The 24340-nt window shown below is 38.2% G+C and overlaps 1 protein-coding gene across 2 annotated transcripts; it reads right to left on the bottom strand.

Annotated features, from left to right (window-relative positions):
• Nucleotides 1-605: 605 nt before the first annotated feature.
• RCN2 (reticulocalbin 2) lies at nt 606-18378 on the bottom strand. Of its 2 annotated transcripts, none has more exons than XM_061158923.1 (7): nt 18056-18378; nt 17556-17661; nt 14485-14681; nt 6690-6803; nt 3300-3396; nt 1955-2097; nt 606-1449 (listed from the first exon to the last, which is right to left on the bottom strand). In XM_061158923.1, the coding sequence occupies exons 1-7, from the start codon at nt 18197-18199 to the stop codon at nt 1297-1299; spliced, it is 954 nt and encodes a 317-aa protein (XP_061014906.1). In that variant the 5' UTR covers nt 18200-18378; the 3' UTR covers nt 606-1296. The 2 variants fall into 2 exon arrangements, with proteins under 2 accessions (XP_061014906.1, XP_061014907.1); XM_061158924.1 differs by having other exon boundaries at nt 6690-6791.
• Between the last annotated feature and the right edge of the window lie 5962 nt (nt 18379-24340).

Below are 24340 nucleotides of genomic sequence, written 5' to 3'. Positions count from 1 at the left end.
TACTCATAAAGACTAGCTGAGCCTCCCAATGCTGTGCATGCTATCAAAGAGACAACTTCAGACTGGAAAACGATTAACAGAATGCATAACTGACCCCTTCACCCACAAATACAGGTAATTTAAGAAAACAGAAAGAGAAACTGTGAGTTAAAGCTAGGAAAAAAATAAATTTCTCACCTTCTCACTTTTCTTACTCCCCACAAAGGTAACAAGCTAACTTCCTGAATAAGGTTAAAACTGACCACATAGGTATGGACAAATGCTTATCAAGTGTGATTTTAATTTCAGTATGACTGATCTCAGGCTCTACTGGTAATTTCAATGTGTACAATCCTTACGATTGTTTCCAGCCTGAAAGAGCAAGTCCACATTTGCTACACTAGCAACTGAAACATGTCAGGGGTACGTTGAATTACAATATGATTCTTTTATCCAAAAAAACCAAAATAAGAATATGCAGCAAGAATATAATTTAACAAAGTTTTGAGAACATTTACTTCTCAAATACAGGAATGAATGAGGTGAGGTAATGTATAATACAACAAAACTTGCTGAATTCAAGGTTTACCTGAAAGATCAAAGAAAATCAAACAAACATATAAAAAGATAGGACATTTCATTTTTAATCAGTCAAAAAAAAAAAGAAGAGAGTTCTGAACAAAGTCAAATTCCACACACCGTAATGCTATAGTTACACATTAAATATAATTACTATCTATACATATGCAAAAATATAAAGTTCTATTTCATACATTAAAACCCTTTATAGAAACCATTTTAAAATTAAGCAGAACTTCTCACCATTAATATGTGAGGTATAAGTCCTTATAAGGTTCCTTTAAAGGTTTAAAACAAAATGCTAAATCTAAAAACAATGTCTTTCTGTCAGTTCCCAAGTTAAACCTACTTAAAACAAAAATCGATAGCTTAGTCACATACTACTTAAATAATATTGTTCAGGCATCTCTAAAATCCTCCGTTTTTTTTTTTTTTTTCCAAGTATGGAAACAGAACTCAAATATTTCACAATACAGTACTAAACAGATGGACTGTTTAGGCAAGACTTTTTTGTCATATGGCACAACATTGTTTCATTTCTTCAATGCATGTGGAAATAAATATCAGGTTTTTGTTTTACTTTTCTCCTGAAAGGCCAAAACTATAATGTACATTAAGATAATTTTGACTCTGGTAAGACTTAAGAGTGTAAAATATAACATCAACATTTTATCACAAAAGTAAAGCTGGTAACAAACTATAAAAGGAGCCAGTGCTCTATTCAGATACACCCAGGGATCAAAGCTCATCATGATAAAAATATTCATCATGAAGCTGTCTGCCATAATCTGTGGCTTCACTTGTAAGAAACAAGTCCTGGTTCTCCAGAATCTCTTCTTCAGAGAGCTTTCGGTCACTATTCAAATCCATTTCATCAATTAGATGAAGAGCCTTTAAAATAAAACAAAAAGGTGTCAAGCATAATAAGCATTTTTTCAGCAAGATGTTCACATTTTAATGGGATCTGATTTGTCAAAATCATTCAGGTATACCAAGTACTCATTATTGTCTAAGTATCTAAAAGTACTAACTCTCATGACTGGGTCTGTCTACAGCCATTTCTCATTACCTCCTTTCTTAATTTCTGCTGGGTTCTGTCTCCTCCCAACTCAAATCCAATTCAGGATATCTCAAAGTCAAGGAAAATTAGTATAACTCATTTTGAGCCCCAGAGGTAAATACAAACTTTCATTATTCTATTGTACTATTCAATTCACACATAATACCATCTTAACTTCCTTGTCTCTTTGACAGTCTAAAACAGATTTAAATCAAGAAATAGCAATGCATTGATCCTAAATAACTCCACTACTTCCTTCTTTGGCTTAAGGTTCTGAATTTCCTTTACTACAATGGCACAAATTTGGGGATGAGAGAATCATTCTGTAATACTTACCTCTTCTTGTGCAATGCCCTGGTTATTGGGTACAACCCAGGACAACAGTTCTTGCGGATCAAGTCTGCCATCAGCATCTCTGTCATAATCATTCATGAATCTATCTTTCTCAACAAGTATCCACTCTGGATCTTCATTTGCAGCTATTAATATATTAATATTAAAAAAGAACATAAACATGCACACACAAGAATATCACATGTATCCAAAAAGAAGTCTGATATAGCCCCAGATAGAGGAAATGAATTTAAAGCTTACCACATAAAGGAGGCCCAAAGAAACAAAGCGCTTAACTGAAAAGGGCTGAAATAAGTGCAAACTCTGTAGTAATATTCAAAAGTGATACTCAGAGTTTTAAAATTGTTGCATAGAGGGGTGGGATATGGAGGGAGAGGAGAGGGAGGTTCAGAAGGGAGGGGACATATGTAAAACTGTTGCATAAGGACCTCCCTGGCAGACCAGGCTTTGGGCCTCTGTGCTTCCACTGCAGGCACCGTGGATTCAACGCCCTGGTGGGGGGACCTAGGATCCCACATGCTGTGTGGTGTGGCCAAGAAGAAAAAAAAATCAGCTTTGTTATAAAACTGTTCTGGGAAAAAACTCAACTGAAAAAGTGAAAAACAAAGATAAACAAACATGAAAGTCTATGTAAAGATCTTATGGAGAAAAAAAAATTTTTAAGTGTTGCATATTATCACAAACTAGTAATTTTGCTAACTGCTGCTATTTGTTCTGATATTGTTTGCCCAAGTTTGAACTGGGTAACGGCTTTATGAACATCATGTGACTAAATCTTCCCATGCGTTCTTACAATGTGTGTTCTTACAAAGTAATGCCATAGGTAATTTTAAAGTGACATTCACCGTAAGTGACACTAAGCAAAAATTCTGAAAAGACAGCTGCTTATACAAAAAGCTGCATATAAAAACTCCTTAAATTTCAAACACTCAGTAAGCCACTTTTCACGGTCTTATTCTAGTATTTATAGGATTTTATATATTTTTTTCTTCTAATATCTACATGCAAAGGTACAGGAAGTCTGTTTAAAAATATCAACCTTTACTTCCTCAGCCATCTGAATTGATAATTACATTGTATTTGTTTGAAAACAAAGAAAAATGCTTGGCTCTACATGTTGAACTAAAAGTGAGCAAAACAGCATTCTCAGATAGGCTTTAAGTCCCTTTGTTTTGCTAGTATTTTATTGAACTTGGCAGAACAAAGAGGTAGCAGGCCCAGTTCTTCTTCCATTTTCCTCTGTCAAACAGAGCTCTCAATGAGCAAGACTATCTTTCAATTTCTTCCTTTTTTCCCCCTTCCTTCCACACATCCCCAGTCTACTTACTCGGGTCCCGCCTGTAGTCACCAAGAAATTCTTCCAAACTAACAAATCCATCACCATTTTTGTCATGTTCTTCTAAAGCCTCTTGAATGACAAATTCCTATTGCATGTTCACAAAAAAAAAAAAAAAAATCTGTCACAAAAGTTTCAATCCCATCACCATCTGAATCAATCCTACTATAGAATTAATTATTGAATTATTTCTACTATAATTAATCCTACTATAGAAATAATTAACATAATTATTCTTTAGGAATAATTATTTTGTCTATACTTGCCACACAATCTTTCTAAACACTGGAATTTAGAAGCAGGAATAAAACCCCAAATAGCTTAGAATTTAACATCCTTAAGCTTCTGTTATTGAGCACTCTACCTCACCCTCCTGCATAACCTTGGCAATAAACTCACACTTCTATTTTCTGCACATTACCGCCTTCTGAAGAATGATATATCTTATACTACCTTTGTCTTCTTTAATTTCACTTTCCTGCCAATCCATGAACAAGCCAAAAGAACCCTCATCTCAGATGTCTCTGCACAGAACTGTTGCCTGAAATGGGTCAGTACCCTATACAACTTCAACTTCCTTGCTTCTTCTTCCATCCATCTAACCCTCATCCACCCTAGACTGCCCCCAAATCGGTTCCTGACTCTTTCTAAGGCTCCTTACCAACTAATCTCTTCTGACCCAAAGATCACACCCTTTCTAGTTATATTTTCCCGAGATGACCTGCTTCAGTGCTTCCCTTACTACATTCCTGCACCCCTTGGACCCTTTTCTTATCATGCCAATCCACATGCTACATCAGACCCACATCACTTTCTCCTTTATTCCAGAATCTGAGGAAGATACAAAAATAGAAACCTAATCCTTATAAATTTATTTTTTGCCACTTCTGTGGGCTCTCACTGCAGCTTGGAAGTCTGTCTCTGCCTCAGCTTCCCTAACACTCCATGGCTGTCTTTTGACATCTCTATTTCCTCTAAGTCTTAACAGCAACTCTCTCCAACATGCTCTTGGCAAAGACTTCCTGTTTTTCTGAGCATGGCAGAGGTCTTCTGAAATCCTTCCTTCTCACCTTTAACCACCTCTACTTTGGTGCCTGTTCCTCTCATCCTTCTCTTTGATCTCAGCAGTTAAAACTCTGCCCCTCTTCTCTAGGATGAAGCCCTCAACTGTCTTCCTGGATCCCATACTTCCCCACTTCCTGAGTGCTTTCTTTTACTCTTAACTCCAGCCTCTCCAACCCTTTCCACTAGCTCCTTCTTCTATGCCTTTAAAAACATTCAGGTTCCCATGACTTTGCTGCACTCTTTAACCACCATCCTGGTCTTTCTTTTCCTCTCGGAGGTTACATCTACTGTCTTCCTCATTACCTGCTGCTGCCTGAATACTTTTTCAGCCTGGATTCTAGCGCCGCAACTACAGTGAAATATATTCTCAAAAGTCTCTTATTGTAGTTAAATCCAGGGGCTTTATCTACATCTGTATGAAACAACACTTAAGTAGAAGTTGTTGGGTTTTTTTTTTTTCTTTTAAATCAAATATAACAGATTTTCGATACAGAAACTAGGGGATGTTAACCTGGAGACCCAAAGATTAGTTTTGGAGAGAGGATCTGAGAATCTCTTGATTCACAGTATTTTATGTGTATGAACACGGACATGTTCAGGACTTTTCGGGGGCAGGGTACACAGCTTGCATCATATTTTTTCTAAAGAAGTCTGTGATCCAATTAAAGAATCACTGATCAAAATGATTATTCCTCCATTCAAGTAATCTTCTTGAGAAACAACAGACTTATTTCAAGAATGCTGCCTTGGTTAAAATAATTTTTAAAATTATGTGTATGAAAATGTTTTTAAATTCCAACTTTTAATTCAAAGTAGAATCACTTAGTTGATCTTATATCCTGCCCTTTCCTATCCTATATAACCTTAAAGGGGAAAAAAGGAAAAAGGGATCCAAAGACAATTAAGGTAAACAGAAATTAATGAAGCTGCTCTGAATGAGACACCATCTTAGGATCACGCATCTTGTCTGCTGCCATCAACTCCAACTCAGCACAAAGACCATCCTTTCCCATGCTACATATCCCATTCTGCGATGGTACTGCTTTTGTATCATTGTTACTCAAGCTTCCAACCTCAGAGTCATTTCTGATTCTTGCCCTCTTCCCCTCCCATGCTACATCAGTCAACATTCCTGTCTATGCTTTCTTCAAATGTTGGTCATTCATCAATTCATTCCATTGCCACTTCATATTCCAGGGCCATACACATAATGCCTAAATTATTTCATTGCTATCACTGGTCATTTCCCTCCTCAGTCTTCAACTTTTCCTTATTCCCCAGATAATCAAGATCCAACATCCTCTGCCTACCATGCTACGGTTCAATTAGCTGATCTCCACTTAATTCTGGCACTTAAACAAACTGTGCCCAGCACTGTTCTCAAACTAAGTCATGTACTTTGTGGAAAGTAAGAAATCCAAAGCCTCACAATGGCAAGAGAAATGGCACTGATGGTGATGTCTTACCACTGAGCTTGAGAGAAAAAGGTTATCTGCAGTCCTGCTATCAAGGCAGCAGCATCCAACCATGACCCATTAAGCAAAAAGTTACATCTTCCCTCCCTGAAATGTCCAGGGAACCAAGCCACACAGCTGGGGGCTGATGCCAGGCAGCAGACCTCAATGTAAATGTTTAGCCTATTTTTGAAAAGCCATTTCTTACGTTAATGTTTACTCTCCAATATGATAGTTTCTGCTCTCAAGAAGTTTACCAAGTCATAGCAGGGACTTAATCAGTGTTGAATTATACCTAGAGCTCAGCAAAATTTTGAAGAGCTGGTACTTCTTTTAAGTACTAAAGGGATGAAAGGACTCATTATGCCTAAAGCTGCAAAAACATTATTAGTCATTAGCAGTTGCCTCCCCCCACCTCATCCCACCCCCAAAGCCTATGAAGAGGGATCTAAATGTGATAGTGTTCCCAGACCAAAAGTTTTCACAGGTAACCTTGTAAACTAAACAGGAAGTTCTAGTGTTACTAATATTGAAACACCTGAGAAAAGTCTTAAAGCTACAAAAGGACAAGGAAGGCACTGAAGATAACCCAGTTATGAAAGAGAAATTAGCCAGGGAAAGACAGATACATATACATATTTCAGAGATTAAAGAAAACCTCATTCCTTACCTTCTCCCACCCTGTACACACCCCCACTCCACCAGAAAACCTCCTTCTTCCCACTCCTTTTCTGAAGCAAGGAAAAGTTTAGATCATCTCCTAAAATTCTGTTTTCTATATAATTCATTTTCATTACTGTGTAAAAGTAAGTTTTAAAGTTTTGGCTATTCAATAGTTATCTTGAAATTTTTTCTTCCTTACCGTCATATAATCAACTTCTTCAGGATGCTCAAAAGCAATAAACTCTTCAAGGTTCAAACCAGGTCCTGAATCCTGGTTAGCTTTTTCAAATCGCTTCTTGTCCTTTAAATGAAGCTTTGAAAATTAAAATATTGAACATTTAAAGGTTTTCTCATTCATCCCATAATGTCATTAAAATACTTTGAAAAATACAAGCTATGTGAACTCTAAAGTACATTTATATCCATTATCACATTTTATCTTCACATCATCCCTTTGATGGTAAGTTGGGCAAATAACAAGCATTTACTAGAAGCAGTGCAGCGACATAGGGAGACTCAGATCTGAATTCTAGCAATGCCACTTACTAACTTGTTACTTAGGGCAAACTGCTTAACTTCTTTGGGCTCCTCAACTATACAAATGGGATAATTTGACACCAAAAACAACAGAAGCAAAAACAAACAAGTGGGACTACATCAAACTAAAAGGCTTCTGCACAGCCAAAGAAATCATCAACAAAATGAAAGCTACTCAATGGGAGAAAATATTTGCAAATCATCTATCTGATAAGGGGCTAATATCCAAAATATATACAGAACTCGTACAACTCAAAAGAAAAATAAACAGTCCAACTAAAACAAAAGGGCAGGTCTGAATAGATGTTTTCCGAATACATACAGATGGCCAACAGGCACATGAAAAGATGCTCAGCATCATAAATCATCAGGGAAATGCAAATCAAAACCACAGAGGTACACCTGACACCTGGATGCTATACAACAAGACAGTCCAGCAATTCCACTTCTGGGTATTTACCTAAAGAAAATGAAAATACCAACTCAAAAAGATATACAAGCCTCTATGTTCACTACAGCATTACTTACAATAGCCAACACATGGAAACAACCTATATCCACTGACGGATAAATGAAATTACTATAGCAATTATATAATATATTCCACTATATATATAATAGAATATTACTCAGCCATAAAGAATATAATCTTGCCATTTGAAACAACATGGATATACCTCAAGGGCATTATGCTATGTGAAATAAGTCAGAGAAAGACAAATACTGTATGACCTCTCATATGTAGAATCTAAAAACAAACAAACAAAAACATTCCTCTAAAACCAAGTTCACAGATGGAGAGAATAGACTGGTGGCTGTCAGAAGTGGCTGGTAGGGAAGTGAGAGAAATCAGTGAACTGTTTTTTTTTTTTTTTTTTTAGTTTAAATAAACTGAACAATTCATAATAAATAAGAAAAAATCTCTATTAAGCAACTGGGATGAGAACTATCAAGCAATTAGAAAACATATTAGGTATTCAATAAATGTTACATGTTACTATTATTCATAGAAATACTGAGATTAAAATGATTTATTGAAAGGGATGTCAGGAAAACAGCTAAAATATATTGAACTTGGATCCTTCCTGTTCTTTCTACAATACTACACACTATCTTCTTTAACAATCGCAGTAATTTTTTGAATGCCCCCAAAGCAATGAATTTAGATTATCTATTAGTTTCTTGGTGTGCCTATTTCTATTTCTGGTCTTCAATATGACTTTTCAAAAACACTGTAACAGGTTTCAAAAAATAGTCCTCTTATGAGAATACTTCTGGTAAATATTTGGAAGTCTACTCTCTGTAGGCTCTTTATGGTGCTAATTTTCTAAGTCCAGATAAATACATCAAAAGCTGAAAAGCCCCTATCTTGGGGTTGAGTTAAACAATCATACCATTTTCTACTTGTCATGTGCATCTTCCTTTCCTGTCCCCTCAAGTACACTTTGGTGGGAAACCAAGTAGTAGCGACTATTAGAGAAAAAGCTGCTTTTAATCAATTTTCTCAAAGGTAATTCTGTAATTAAGAGCATTGGAAGCCAATAGTGGCATATTGCTAATCCTGCATACATTTTATTTTGAGAAATTTCTAGGAATAATTTTCCTTTTTATAAACTGATGTGTATTAAACCACACATTTTTTAAAAAGCACAATTTCAAATATTTTAGAAGCTTTTAATTTATGTGTTTCACTGTTGAAAAGAAATGCTCTTTTCAATTTTTTAGAATGCTAGAGGTTAGGTAGCAGTCATTTACTGAAACACTAGTTCTTTTACGATGACTGATTTACAGTGGAGAGGCTCACTTCTTTCCCCAAGGAATTTGTCTTTTAAACACCCAGATTCCACTAACCAGTTATATTCACCAAATCATGACAGAGAAAAAAAAATGTTTCCAAATAGCTGCTTTTAACTTAATGTTTCATAATTTTAAATAACTAGACTAAATAATGTACATGTTATGTTCAGGTTTAACGTGGGGAAAAGTAGAAAAACAAGAACTGGAGGTACTTAGCTGAGTCAATCAAGTTTTTTGAATAAATCACTATTCAAAATACTAAAGTGCTTAGATTTCCTTATGAAAGAACCCTTCAATCTGGAGCAAAAAGGTCCATGTTTCAGCAGAGGGAGCTGAATTTGGCCAAACTTGCCTATGGAAAGAAAGGATCTCTTTCAACAGCTGAGATTTCTTAAAAAAAAAAAAAAGAAGTACTTTTCTCATTTACATTTCTCAGGTTTTTAAAAAATAATGTGATTTTTAAAAGTTTTATTCATGGTCATTTAAAGAACACAATTTATTAGAGACTCATATTAAAGAAGCTAATACACCAAAAGATTTTTTCCAAAGGGGCAAATTTCTAAAAGATGACCACAAAGGACTGTCAGTTTCATAAAACCTCAACATTTTTTTTTTCTGTATAAAACCCTTGTGTTCTAGTACATAGAAAATACTATGCACAGTAGTAAAAAGATAGAAACTACCATAGTCATTTATTTTTACATTGTAACAGAAACTTGTGAAGAACAAAACTGCCATCTTTTGGTAGACTAAAGATTTTACATGAGGAAATATATAACCTGTGATAATAGAGCAAAAGTCTAGGTCTTAAAATTCTGATTAGCCACATGCATGATTATATCTTACACAAATAAATCCTGCTTACACATGCACATTCAGCAGCTGGCTTTAGAAGTTATAGGAATTGAGCTTTTGCCAGGTAGGTCCTCAAACTTTAATTATCCTGCTTAAAAGTGCTGACTATACTTGTTCATCAGGTCATAAAGAAATACTTTTTTCCGGCATCTCACAGCCTGCGAGTCATTATTCCAGGTTATCTCTATTCTTTATATGAAAACATTATAAGTAACATATAATTCAGCTAGCAAATTGATTTTGTTTTTTAATAGGCTTCCATACAGAAACATTTTATTTGGATATCCAATTACTTTTTATGATTATTTTATGGTACAATGTTTAGGCTCTAACTTTGATCAAGATCGATGCATTCTTCATCCTTTTATTTTTTATTTTGCAGAATCGTGCAGTTGTGTCTGGGTTCATTTTTACATCCCACATCCACTTTTAGTGGGTTATATATGTAAATATATATATATATAATTCTAACAGTATTATAAATAGAATTTCATGTACAGACATATTCCTATGTTGTTGAAGAATAAGCAATAGGATCAATAGGACTCCCATTGAGAAGTGTTCATTTCAGGGACCCATTAATTCCTTTAGGCTATAAGGTCCATCTAATTCATTCTTTAAAAGTACAGTCTTATAATCAACATGTCCTGAGTACCTGGGTGGGAAACACAGCATTAAAATCAGACATCTTATAAAAAAAAAGACTGTTCATAAACAGTTTATGTAACAAGTCATGTATTTCTTTAAAGTGAAGATTTTCTTCTCAATACCATCATGTATTATTACATTCCACCCTCCAAAGAATGTAGATTTTAAAAAACTACACAACTTTCCTACTTTCTGATGGGATAATAATTAATCTTTTGAGTGAAAAAAAAAAAACACAGAATCTACTTCTGCTAAGATTTTAAAATACTGTATTTAACATTTGTATTATTGCCTGGCAAAGAAGTCATAATGTCATACCATGGTTTGGTTTTAGAAAAATCTTGGAATGTGAACGATGCTTTTTAAGATGAGTTAATTCCTACAGTAAAGGAGAATAACTAGCAGACAGACAAATTCTAGATCTCATTATCATCCTTTGTTTTCTTTTTAGCACTAAGTAGTGAAAAGACTGATTTACACTCTTTTCAGTCTGCTGTAAGATGAAGACCCAAGTAAGGAGAAAAGGAGGATATTTTCCCCCTATATATTAAATCTTATCTATTCTAAAGCTGATACAGTTAACAATGCTTAAACAACTTCCAAAAGCTGATTGTAAGTATTAGAGATAAACATGTGACTCACATGTTTTCTTCAACAATTTTCTTTCAAATTAACATAGAAGGATTTACCAGTTCAATGCTACTATTCATTACTATTTCTCCATACTATTATCATCCCCATTTTTAGATATGAGGTAGCTGAGGCACAGGAGGTTTAATTTAACCTAAAGGCACACCACTGTCAAGTGGTATTGCGTGCACGCTCAGTCCTGTTTGATGCTTTGCGACCCTTTGGACTGTAGCCTGCCAGTCCATAGGATTTTCCTGGCAAGAATACTGGAGTGGGTTTCCATTTTCTCCTCCAGGGGATCTTCCCAACCCAGGGATTGAACTCGCATCTCCTCCAGCTCCTGAAGAGCAAGTGGATTTTTTAACTGATGAGCCACTGGGGAAGCCCTTGCTGAATGTAAAGCCAAGTTGACTGGTCCCCAAGCTGCAGTCCTTAACCTCCACACTGGTGGTATAGGCATAGCATATGCATAATCATGTCAACAACAAATTGGCACATGCCATGGAAGAGGTTTGGCTCAGAGGTTAAAGCATCTGCCTGCAATGCAGGAGACCTGGGTTCGATCCCTGGGTCGAGAAGATCCCCTGGAGAAGGAAATGGCAACCCATTCCAGTATTCTTGCCTGGAGAAGGACATGGATGGAGGAGCCTGGTGGGTTACAGTCCATGGGATCGCAAAGAGTTGGACACGACTGAGCAACTTAACTTTCACTTTCACTTTCACGGGTGCTTGCCATCTACCTCTACAAGAATTAAATCACGTGCTGCTGCAGCTGCTGGCCTCCAACACCCTCTGAAGGAGCTCAGGACGGACAGCAGAAACCAGGCACTCTGAGTTCTGGGAAAACTGGCAGGACCGGTCTTCAGATAGTTAGGTATTCTCAGGAGATAACTTTATGAGCCCAATTCTTGTATCTCCTCATCTCTAGAAAAGCACTAAAATCCTTCATGGTTGACAACTGTTTCTCATGACTAGCAGACGCTTCCTAAGACCAGCAGAAACTTTCTAAAAAATAAATGTGCTTGACTGTATGTACTCGCCCTTTACCAAAATCACATATATACTGTCCTTTCCTTTCCCCCTACATCTTTGGAGCAGTTTCTCAGAGCTACCTGAGGTGCTGTCTCCGAGGCTGCAGTCCTCATATTGCCTCAAATAAAACTTAACGCACAACCCTCAAGTTGTGCATTTTTTTAGTCGACAATCCTTAGCAGAGAAACAACCAATTTTGAGTTAGTGATGACCTACAGAGTTCAAGTGGCCAATATGGTTCTAAAATAAATAGCATATACAATGCTACAATATGGCCACATTAAAAACTAAACTGTAGATACCAACAGAGGAAGCTCAAAAGTCTTCAAAGCACCCTTGACTAATATTTTGGGACACAACCTTTGCAAAAAGTTGTTTATTTTTTCCACATACAAAAACCTCTTTTTAAAAAAAGTCTTTAAAATTACCTCTAAAATACAAAGTATTCACAATATCAACTTCTAAGGCTTATAGTAATTTGTCTTACAGAGTTCCTACTAATTACTAAGTAAAGTTTTTAAAAGTTCCTATTAATTCCTAAATATGTCCTCCTCAACTCTGCTTAAGAAGTATATTTCAACAAATCAAACCATGAGACACAACACAACTCACAGTGATACTGAAACTTTAAAAATAAGTTATTTTAAATGGTGCAGCCACTATGGAAGACAGTGTTGCAGTTCCTCAGAAATTTAAAAATAGAATTACTATATATGAACTAGCAATTCCACTTCTGGATGTACGCCCAAAGGAATTAAAGGCAGGATCTCAAAGAGATATTTGTACATCCACGTTCATAGCAACATTACTCACAATAGCCAAAAAGATGAAGCAACTCAACTCACCATTGACTGATGGATAACAAAATGTGATATATACATATAATGGAATATTATTGTCTTTAAAAGGAAATTTTGACACATACTATGACCTGGACAAATCTGGAGACTGCTAAATGAAATTAGCTAATCATAAAAAATATACTGTATGATTCCACTTATATGAGGTACCTAGAATACAGTAAGTCTCCTTCATATGAACCTTCAAGTTGCAAACTTTCAAAGATGTGAACGTGCGTCTTCATGTCCAATCACTTAAGTTAATTCACATGTCTGGCGTCCACTGTCACATGCATGCATCCTCTCCAAGTGCTTATGCTCTTGTGTACCTTACTGTACAGTACTGCACGGAGTAAGAGCTTTGAAGGTGGCATTAGTGGTACAGAACCAGTCTGCCAGTGCAGAAGACGTAAGAGACACAGGTTTGATCCCTGGGTCGGAAGATGCCCTAGAGAAGGAAATGGCAACCCATTCCAGTATTCTTGCCGTGAACAGAGGAGCCTGGCATTGCAAAGTCAGATATGACTGAAGCAACTCAGCATGCAAGCAGGCACTGTATAGAATACAGTAGCACGGTCTCCTTATTTCAAGGCCAAGATGTCCAGAGGCAAGCATAAAAGCAGCAGTGCTGGACTACTGTACTTTTCAAGGTACTATACTGTAAGATTAAAGCTGTTTTATTTACTTATTTAGTGTGTATTATTTGTGCAAAAAGTATGATAAACCTATTATAATACTGTGTAGCTGATTGTGTTTGTTGGGTACAGGCTAACTTTGTTGGACTCATGAATGCACTTTTGGAACGGAACTCGTTCATATGTTGGGGAATTACTGTAGTTGAATTCAGAGACACAAAGTAAAGCGGTGATCGCCAGGGGCTGGGGGAAGTGGAAACGGGGAGTTATTTGAGGCTTCCCTGGTGGCTCAGATGGTAGAAAATCTGCCTGCAATGCAGGGGACCTGGGTTCGATCCCTGGGTGGAAAAGATTCCTCTGGAGAAGGGAATGGCAACCCACTCCAGTATTCTTGCCTGGAGAATTCCATGGGCAGAGGAGGCTGGCAGCCTACAGACAGTGGGGTTGCAAAGAGTCAGACACGACTAAGTGACCAACACTTTAATGGGTTTAGAGTTTCAGTTTTGCAAGATGAAATAAATTCTGGAGACTGATTGCCTGAAAGTGTGAATATAATAAAAAAAAAAATATGGAACTGCACACTTAAAAATAGTAAAATGGTAAATTTTATGTGTATTTTACCACAATTTTTAAAATGTTTAGTTATTTTATATAAACCTCAGTACTTAAAAATGGGAATAGACCTCTATAATCTTCCTAATAAATATGATACAAAACCAACCGTTCAATAACACAATAAAATACAATATTGTGAAACATATCAAAATACACTAAAAAAGCAACCCAGGAAATGAGAACAAATGATGCAGCTAAGAAAAGGATGCAGGGATAACTGAGGCAGTCCAGAATAAGAGTCCTAAATCTCGCTAGAAAGGAAATATCAAAAGGACCACTGAGGTAGAACAGGTGATTGCCTAGAGAACAAGGCAATCCAGTTGATGACCTCAGGCTTCTTGTGCTCACTCATGCAGGAAACTGAACTGAAATGATCAAAAGAAAAAGCTCGTGCACACATACTTACCTGCCTAAAAGACTCCTCTTCTGCATCATCCAGAGCAGTGTTCTCATCAAAGTCGATCACCCGATCATACATCTGAATGTTGTATTCATCCCATGACACACTACCATCATTGTTTTTATCATACTCAATAAACTGTTGTTTTGCTTCTTGCATAGCATAATGTTTAAAAGACATTTGAATCCATGAACTGAGTTCACCTATGAGAATTTCCCAGAACACAATGAATGTGACAGTAATTCTGATACTTAAGAGAAGTGAGGATTTCTAAACATTCTTTAAAAGAAAAAAAAACTTTAGTGTTTATAAATATTTGATGAGAACTGGTTTAGTTGTGTTCATAGAAATAGGAGGAGGAGGCGAGGAGAGCTGTTTGGAATCTAAGAATGTTATGCATGATCTACCCAGAATGTAAGCCCTTTGAGTACGGAGAGTTTGGTATATTTTGTTCACTGAGGTACTCCAAATGACTAGAAAGCACCAGGCTCAACAAGTATTTATTAAATAAACTACCAATTGGCTGAGAAAGCACTTGACTTTTAAAACATATTATCCAAAAAACTGCAGATAACTTTTGCTAATTGGGCTTTCCTGATAGCTCAGTTGGTAAAGAATCTGTCTGCAATGCGGGAGACCCTGGTTTGATTCCTGGGTTGGGAAGATCTACTAGAGAAGGGATAGGCAACCCACTCCAGTATTCTTGGGCTTCCCTTGTGGCTCAGCTGGTTAAGAATCCACCTGCAATGCAGGAGGCCTGGGTTTGATCCCTGGGTTGGGAAGATCCCCTGGAGAAGGGAAAAGGCTACCCACTCCAGTATTCTGGCCTGGAGAGTTCCATGGACTGTACAGTTTACGAGGTCACAAAGAGTTGGACACGACTGGGCAACTTTTACTTTGCTAATTATCACAGATCTCTCAGGAAGCACAAATATTTGAATAGCTACCCACTTATTTTAATACGTATTAGAAAAAAGTGTTCTTCATTTACAAACGTAATATAAAGTTTAAAATACATTTCACATTGAGTTGAATCAAGACTATATTAAGGAAATAATAGATAAGTAAGTATGATCTAAATTCTGAAAAATGCACTCAAGTGACTGAAGCTTGAGAAACATTATTACAGTATATTACCATTAACTATGTCATAAATCATCTGGAGGAAATTTTAACAAAGTTATGGGTAGCAATTATGATTTATGCCTGTCTTCTAATAGCTATTTGTCTTAACTGGGTATCTGAAAACATAGAAGAAAAGTTTCTAAATCTCAAATGTCCACTTTCAAATCAACTTTTAAAAACCTATCTTAAAATACTTTTAAATATCTATAGAGATATTTAGTATATGCATCATAGAAAAAAGGGGATGAGGGGAGAAAAATGTACATATTTGTAAGGATAGCAAGAATACCCATTTGGTTTAAAGATAATACATCATTTAGTTTAAAGAATGGTACTCTGTTAGTTTGGGGGAGGTCAGGTGAATAGAGAAAAGTAAGGATACTTTGTCTCTCCTGAAACTTTAAATTGGGATAGAATAATTGTGGTAACCATGGAACAGTTACTTTATACTAAGTCCTCTACAGACGCTGTCTCTAATCCTCAAAACAAGGCAATTAAAATCATTGCTTTACAGTTCAGGAAATTGACATTAGAAATTGAGGACTCATAACTGATAAGTAGCAGAGTCCAGATTCAAACCCCATGTTTGGCTTCAAAGCCCAAACTCCTTCCATTGAACTTTGCTGTCTCTCAAGAACCCGAGCCCAGTCCTGGCCCTTAACATGCAAATAAGCAAAACTTCCCAAAGAGTCCTCAAGCGGAATGATCATCCAGGCATAACAAGATACAGAATGGAACAGAGGCCAGAAATAGGGCTTCACACTTCAGCTCTGCTGTTAGAGGTAAGTTTACCCTCTCAAGGTTTTGTTTTCTCATCTATTAAATGAAGATTTGGACTAAGTTCCTTTTAATTTTTTAAAAGCTTACTATTAAATATTTGAACATAGATAGGCCCCTTACAGATAAATGCCGCCTAGTTTTCCAAATTATTTTGTGCACTCTCTAATGTATCCAAAGATGGACCTATTCTCATTGGATAATTAGTCTAGAAGCTCTGTTGTTCACGTAGAAGGAACAAAACCTTAATATTGGTGACCACACCTGAGGGCACTTCATTGACAACACATCTTGAATTTACCAATCAGCTTGTAATTCTCTCAAGCAACTTAATTCTTCAGATGTTGAGCAGCATTTAAATGGGAGTTATAGCAAAACAGCTCCTGAATTTTTGTTGAGGATCAATTTGGAAAAGTTAACAGGGTTCTTCAAATGAATTAAGCAATGGGGAGAGGCAGGTGCACAGCTATTTATTTAGAATATTCTTTTAATAATCTGTGCATTTCATTCCTGATTCTAGAACCTATCTAAGAGCACTCAGTTTTTGTTTTTTTTAAGTGAAGGATATTAAAGGCTGAATTAAGGGCAGGAGATATGGATTCTAATTCTGGCTTTGCCACTCATTTGAGCAAGGTACTTATGCCTCTGGGTTTCAGTTTCTTCACCCCTACAAAAAGAGGTGGATATAATGATTCTATGGTTCCTACCAAGTTATAATAACCTGTCATAAACACAATTCACACGAACAGGTCCTTTTCTACTTGCTTATAAAAAGAAGCAAGTTCTTAAGATTCTAATGAAGCATTTATCAAAAGAGCAATAAACTTAATGCCTTAAGGTTTTAGTATGTTTCTCCAAAATGAATCACATTGTTGACATTGATAAAAAGTCATGTGAGGAGTAGGGAAGTTGCTCTACGTATGACCTCAACACACCATGAAGGGTCAATGATGCTTATGTATTACTGAAGAAAGCATTGAGCTTTACTTGGTAACCTATGTCTAAAGATTTGGAGGTATAAAACCTACTCACCATGTCCTTTTTCCCCTCTCACATAGCATCTCTAATTGACTGCAACACTAGTCATCTACACTCAACAGACACCCTGCTTAAATGTTTGTGTTTGTCTCCTACAAAGGGAGGTCTCCATTGTTAGTTGTGTAGGATGTCCTTACTTTCGGTGAGAAAGCCATCTGAGTCCAAGTCAATTTTCTTTATGATTGACTTCAGTCTTTTGTGTTGCTCTTCGGGGGAGAGTTTAACATATTCATCGACTTCTTCCTTTGGGAGGTAAGCGATATACAGGGGGGTTCAAGCATTACTATCAGGAGGGCAAAATGGTAGAGAAAAACAGAGCTATTAGAGACCTCCCTTGCCGAGGGCTTTTGGGGTGACCCATATCTGCTCTCCAAGGGCCCTGCCCCCAATGATCCCCCCCAGTGATCCTGCCCCTTGCAGGGAGAGTAGAAGGGATCCGGCTCTTGGGCCGCACTATTTTCACGAGCTTACAGACCCCGGGGTCCATCGGAGAGTGAGCGGCGCCCCGCCCGGCCCCCATTGTCAGGCTGCTCCGACCAGGCCTCGCCCGGCCGCCCCCTTTGTCCCGCGGGGACAAAGCCCGCGGCAGCCGCGCTGCGAGGCCCGGCCCTCCCAGCCTCCCGTCTGGCCGTCTCACCTGGCCGCCCAGCAGCGCCTCGCGGTCGTAGTCGGCGCGGTGCTCGCCCTGCCGGTAGTGCAGCTCCTCGGCTTCCCCGGCGCCGGCTGCCGCGGCGCACAGCAGCAGCAGCCCCAGCGTGGCGGGCCTCAGGTCCAGCTGCATCGCGCCGGCCAGCCGCGGACACACAGAGAGGCGAGGAGGGAAGCAGGCGGGGCCCACGCCAGCGGCGGCGCTCGGACGGACGCTGCAGAGAGGCCGCGCGGCGTACGTACGGAGGTGGGAACGGAATGCGGAGAGGGCCGTGCCCTCAGATTCTAGGCTGCTCTAACGCTAAGGCCCGAGCCACAACTGCTATGGTGAAACTGGCCAGGCCGAGGCCTATATATCCCTGGTATGGGGGGGCGGGGCGGCAGGCTGCGCCTCTGATTGGGTCGCACGGCGCTGGGGGCGGGCCGCGGAGATGTGGCGATCTGCCGCGGGCCGAGAGGTTCCCGGAGGCTGGCGATCGCGGCCGGGAGGGAAGACCCCCGGGGGAGCCTTTCCTTGCGCCACGACACCCTCCAGAAGACACGCCCTCACTCCACCCTCGCCCTATCTCTGACAGTCAGCCTCATTCCTGCCCGAAGCTCCTTGTCTACTCCATGTAACCGACCCTGCTTCCATCAATGAGCAAGGCTGGAGATTTGGGTGAAAATAATACAGTACCTAGGAAAACCTTTGTATTTCCAAGTCTTTAATGTATCTCTACTTACTTATTTGACCAGAGCAGAACGAATGAACCCGGGTACTGAAGCCAGATGTTTTGTATCTGATGCTCAATTTCGCGATTTACAAGTTCTGTGACCTTCGCAAAGTTTCATGTTGTTTAGTCGCTAAGTCGCTTCCTACTCTTTGCTACCCCATGGACTGTATGTAGCCTGCCAGGTTTCTCTGTCCATTGGATTTTTCCAGGCAAGAATACTGGAGTGGGTTGCCGTGCCCTTCTCCAAGGGGTCATCCCCACCCAGGGTTGGAACCCGCGCCTCCTGCTTTGGAATGTGGATTCTTTACCACTGTCCCTAAGTGAAATGTATAATTCAGTAAATTATGTTTAAGACATAAATTATTCTTTAAGACTAGCATATACTTGGCCTACTTAATATTGCTCTGCAGGAGACCTGAGACTCCTTCTCACAACCGAGTCCCAAACATTCCCTGACACCTGCCTGGAGAGCTGGCACTCAGGATGAGACTTACCATCCAGGCATTTAAGAAATATTGACACCTTTTATATAGTTATAACCGGACATGGAACAACAGACTGGTTCCAAATAGGGAAAGGAGTTCATCAAGGCTGTATATTGTCACCCTGCTTATTTAACTTATATGCAGAGTACATCATGAGAAACGCTGGGCTGGATGAAGCACAAGCTGGAATCAAGATATGCCGATGACACCACCCTTATGGCAGGAAGCAAAGAACTAAAAAGCCTCTTGATGAAAGTGAAAGAGCACAGTGAAAAAGTTGGCTTAAAGCTCAACATTCAGAAAACTAAGATCATGGCATCTGGTCCCATCACTTCATGGCAAATAGATGGGGAACAATGGAAACAGTGACAGACTTTATTTTTTTGAGCTCCAAAGTCACTGCAGATGGTGATTGCAGCCATGAAATTAAAAGACGCTTGCTTCTTGGAAGAAAAGTTATGACCAACCTAGATAGCATATTAAAAAACAGAGACATTACTTTGCCAACAAAGGTCCACCTAGTCAAAGCTATGGTTTTTCCAGTAGTCATGTATGGGTGTGAGAGTTGGACTCTCAAGAAAGCTGAGCACCTAAGAATTGTTGCTTTTGAACCGTGGTGTTGGAGAAGACTCTTGAGAGTCCCTTGCACTGCAAGAAGATCCAACCAGTCCATCCTAAAGGAAATCAGTCCTGAATATTCATTGGAAGGACTGATGCTGAAGCTGAAACTCCAATACTTTGGCCACTTGATGCAAAGAATTGACTCATTTGAAAAGACCCTGATGCTGGGAAAGATTGAAGGTGGGAGGAGAAGGGATGACAGAGGATGAGATGGTTGGATGGTGTCACTGACTCAGTGGACATGAGTTTGAGTAAATTCCTTGAGTTGGTGATGGACAGGGAGGCCTGGCATGCTGTAGTCCATGGGGTCACATAGAGTCAGACATGACTGAGCGACTGAACTGAACTGAACTTTATATAGTCAAGGTACATGCACATGGGTGTCTGTTTCAAGGCTCATGGTACATGTTCACTATCTTAGGAAACAAAGTTATAACTTTTTCTTAAAATATTAGCTATAATTTATTTTTGAAACTTTCAACAGGGAAAGAAAGCCTACTTAATGTCATTTCTGTGTGAAAGTGGTTTATTATTCAAATATTTGTTGGAAGGTTAATATTATGATTTATTTATAGAAATGCATAATAAAGGAAAGAATAATTTTTCTGTACTTTACCAGCAGATAAGCTCATATAAAAAAGAAGAAAATTATTTTGAGGCGTGCTCAGAATATCCAGTTTAAGCAAATTTACGAGGCAATTAAAGTAAAAAGATATTTTAGCTAAGTCTTGTCTTGATTTGCATTATAATACTCAACTAAAAATTAAACTTTTTTTAGTAAATTAGACATTTCAAATTTAACATATTCTAAATTTACAATAGAATTCTAGAATTCTTAGGACAGTCAAAATCTGCCTAAACTGAGGATTTATAATCACGTGTCACAAGAAAAGCTGAACAATAGTAAATAATGACCTGCTTGCCTGCTAAGTCACTTCAGTGGTGTCCAACTCTTTCCAACCCTATAGGTAGCCCGCCAGGCTCCTCTGTCCATGGGATTCTCCAGGCAAGAATACTGGAGTGGGTTGCCATGCCGTCCTTCAGGGCATCTTCCCGACCCAGGGATATAAACCACATCTCTTCCATCTCCTGCATTGGCAGGTGGGTTATTTACCACTAGCGCCACCTGGGAAACCTTCAAATGATGACCACCTGGGAAACCCTCAAATGATGACAGCATGATAAATTTTTTGTTACTTGGCCTCTAAAAACCTCTTGACTCATTTATAAAATGGGCAAAATAATAAGACTACTATAGAAGCTTATTATGAAGATTAAATTAATATGTGTTTAGAACAGTAGCTGGCACATATGGTAAAGTGTTCAATAAATGTAAGCTTACATTATATGGGGAGAAAAGCAAAAGTTGGTTGTGCAGAAGGAACAGTTTAGTAAGTACCTAGGAAATTCTTTCCAGGCAGAATGCACGTGGAGGTGGTTTTTATTCTATGCCTACTTACAAGGCTCTGTGATTTCTGCCCCTTATCCTAAGTACACTAAACTAAAAGAAATTCATAGGCTGCAGCTTGAGCTTTCTTTCATCAATTGCTCCACTTAGGATCAGGCCTTTTCACACAGAAGAAAAGGCTTTCTGGGTCCTCTTTCACCTCTCATAGTCTCTATGTGGATTGGGTGCCAAGAATTCTGTTCCAAACTGAATGGGCACAAATCAGACAAATTTCTTGAGTCAGGTTAGAATTTAATTGTTTTTAATCAGAGACTTCTGGAAAGTGTACAGAATGAAGAGTTCAATGGGATCTTTGGTGTTATATGGGATCTTTCTAGTGTTATAAAGTTCAACATAGAATAAAGTTTTAAGTTTCAGAATGTGAATAGAGGGAACATCTCAGGATTGATTTCTGTAAAACAATTTTGAAAAAGGAAAAGAAAAAACTTTTATTACATTTTCATTTTAGGTTTAGTTCTGGGCTTTGAGGTAGTATATGAAAAAAAAAAAAAAGGATGAATGTCCTCCACTCAGCTTTGCACATATTGTTCTCCAATAAGTACAGGTAAAATTTGGCCAGCTCCTGATGTGATTCCAATTACAAAATGTAGGATACACGATATTATGGAAGTTCTTTTGAACCCAAAGTCTCCCCAGTTGGAGGCTTTGAGGCAAAAGAAATCTAATGATATCTAAAGAGGAGATAGACTGAACAGCATAAATGTGAACAGCATCAGAAGGTCTGGGTTTTATCTTCCTTCAACCTCTAAACAGATCCCTTTCCTTTTCTGGCTCTTATTTTTTCATCTGCAGGAAAATGATTAGGTTAGCTCAGACAATCTTAATTTGAGATCTTTGCCTGTTAGGTGGATCCTAAGTGGTATGATAATCACAAAATCCCATGCAAAATTTTGTGCAGAGTAGATTTCTGGAGAGGAGGGCTATAGTTTTGCTTTCATCAGAGCCTCAAAAAAAATCCAGGTGGCAGCCCTTGTAGAAGTCTCAAAGCAGCTCTTCATCTCTTAAAATACAGAATTTTATGATCTCGGCAGTTAAGATCGTTAGGAAGCAGATTAAAGACCTACGTTTAAGAGAGACAAGACTGATCCATTTTCATTACTTGTAATTAATCCATTTTATTTAGTGAAAAATAATATCTAAAATAAGCAGGCTGTCAATAAAAAAGGCATTATGAGAATCCAGAGGTCAACTTTCTTGCCCTATAAAAGCCATAGTACCTAGCAAATATGTTTGTTTTTTTTAATTTACTTATTTGGCTGCGTTGGGTCTTAGTTGTGGCACGCGGGATCTTTGTTGTGTCATGCAAAATACTTTCATTGCAGTGTGTGGGCTCAGTAGTCTCCGCTCCCGGGCTTAGTTGCCCTGCTGCTTGTGGGATCTTAGTTCCCTGATCAGGGATCAAACCCGAGTCCTCTGCATTACAAGGTGGATTCTTAACCACTGGACTACCAGCGAAGTCCCACAAATATGTTTTTATTTGTATTTTTGAGGTATAATTCACAAATCTTACATGTACAGCTCAATGAATCTATACATATACCAATATGCAAAACCTGTCCAGCACCCTATAAAGTCTCCCTCCTATTCCCCAAATATCACCTCTGCCAAACATAGTTATTATTCTGACCTCTGTCATCATAGGTAAGTTTTGCCTGCTCTTGAACTTTATGTTGATGGCATCATACAGGATGTAAAACTACTAGTCTTATACCCTTCTGCTTTGTTGGGAAGCAGTATGGTGCCAAGGAAAGAGGACAGACAATTTTTGAATCCAAAGCACAGTGCTTGAATCAGTCTCCATAGCTCACCCACTTTGTTATCTTGAACAAATGACTTAATCTTTTTAAAATTTTGTAAAAAAGAAAATGTAGTAATAAAAACCTGTCTGGTAAGTCTTATGAGAGTAGCTTATTAAATACTTTACGTAAGGTGTCTGGCTCACTGAAGGGGCTCAAGTTTGTTTAATTTTCCTTTCCTTTCCCCTAGAAAATTTCTATTCAACCTTCTAGATCCTGAGTCTAGGAGTGCTTCCTAAAGGAGGCCTCTTCTAACTTCCTACCAAGCAAAATTGCTGTTCTCTCGGGTCTCTTTATTTCATTATTGTGCTTTGTATGTTCCTCTGCTATAGAATTTAGCACAGTCTACTGTCAGACATGACTAAACAAAAACAACTGTAGCTATTTGTTGGTATTACTACAAGAATTTGAGAATCTTGAGATCAGGAACTATGTAATTTAACCTGTATTTCACCAGTGCCCTTACTAACAAGAGACATGCAATAAATTTTTGTGGAGTAAATGAATTCTGCTCTACTGGCATTCTTTTAGAAGTATGTACTGTAGATAGCGGAATTAACTTTGAAACTATTAAGAGAAAGAATGTGTAGATTTTGAGTTTGTTAAAATGTGTGTTTCAAGGATTAGTGGCTTAAAAAACAAAGTAACACTTAATATACATGGGTACACACACTGTGTTACAGGCGCATTTCCATGAAAATGAGTGAGATTTGGCACAATGAACAATTTACATGGAAAGGCTAACAAATGGAATGAGTTTGTAGCTTTTCCAAAGTTGGAAAACATAAGACAAAGGAATAGACTACAGGGCAGTGAATGAAGGAGCAACTTTTACTGAATGGTCACACAATTAGAGGTATTTTGTTGGTTGTTTAATCTTTTATTAGTCTTTTGAGAAGAGAAGATGTAGAAATTCCAGGGTTATAATGGAATCTTAGAAGATGACAGAAATATGTAGGTGGGTGGGTATTATAGTACCTGGAACATACTTTCATTTCTAAGGAGGATCTAAAGTGTGTGTTGTTGTTCAGTTGCTAAGTTACATCTGAATCTTTGCAACCTCTTGGACTGTAGCACACCAGGCCCCTTTGTCCTCCACTATCTCCTGGAGTTTGCTCAAACTCATGTCCACTGAGTCGGCGATGCCATCTAACCATCTCTTCCTCTGCTACCCCCTTCTCCTTTTGCCTT

The sequence above is a fragment of the Dama dama genome, chromosome 13, assembly GCF_033118175.1.
Source record: "Dama dama isolate Ldn47 chromosome 13, ASM3311817v1, whole genome shotgun sequence".
NCBI classification, from domain to species: domain Eukaryota; kingdom Metazoa; phylum Chordata; class Mammalia; order Artiodactyla; family Cervidae; genus Dama; species Dama dama.
Note: the sequence above shows the minus strand (reverse complement) of the source record. Positions and strands in the feature narration are given on the sequence as shown.

Coding starts and splice junctions, on each gene's coding strand:
- RCN2 (XM_061158923.1), bottom strand. CDS start 18,199: ATGCAGCTGGACCTGAGGCCCGCCACGCTGGGGCTGCTGCTGCTGTGC. Junction 17,662..18,055: donor AGGCGCTGCTGGGCGGCCAG/GTGAGACGGCCA, acceptor TACCTCCCAAAG/GAAGAAGTCGATGAATATGT. Junction 3,397..6,689: donor AAGAAGTTGATTATATGACG/GTAAGGAAGAAA, acceptor AACATGCAATAG/GAATTTGTCATTCAAGAGGC.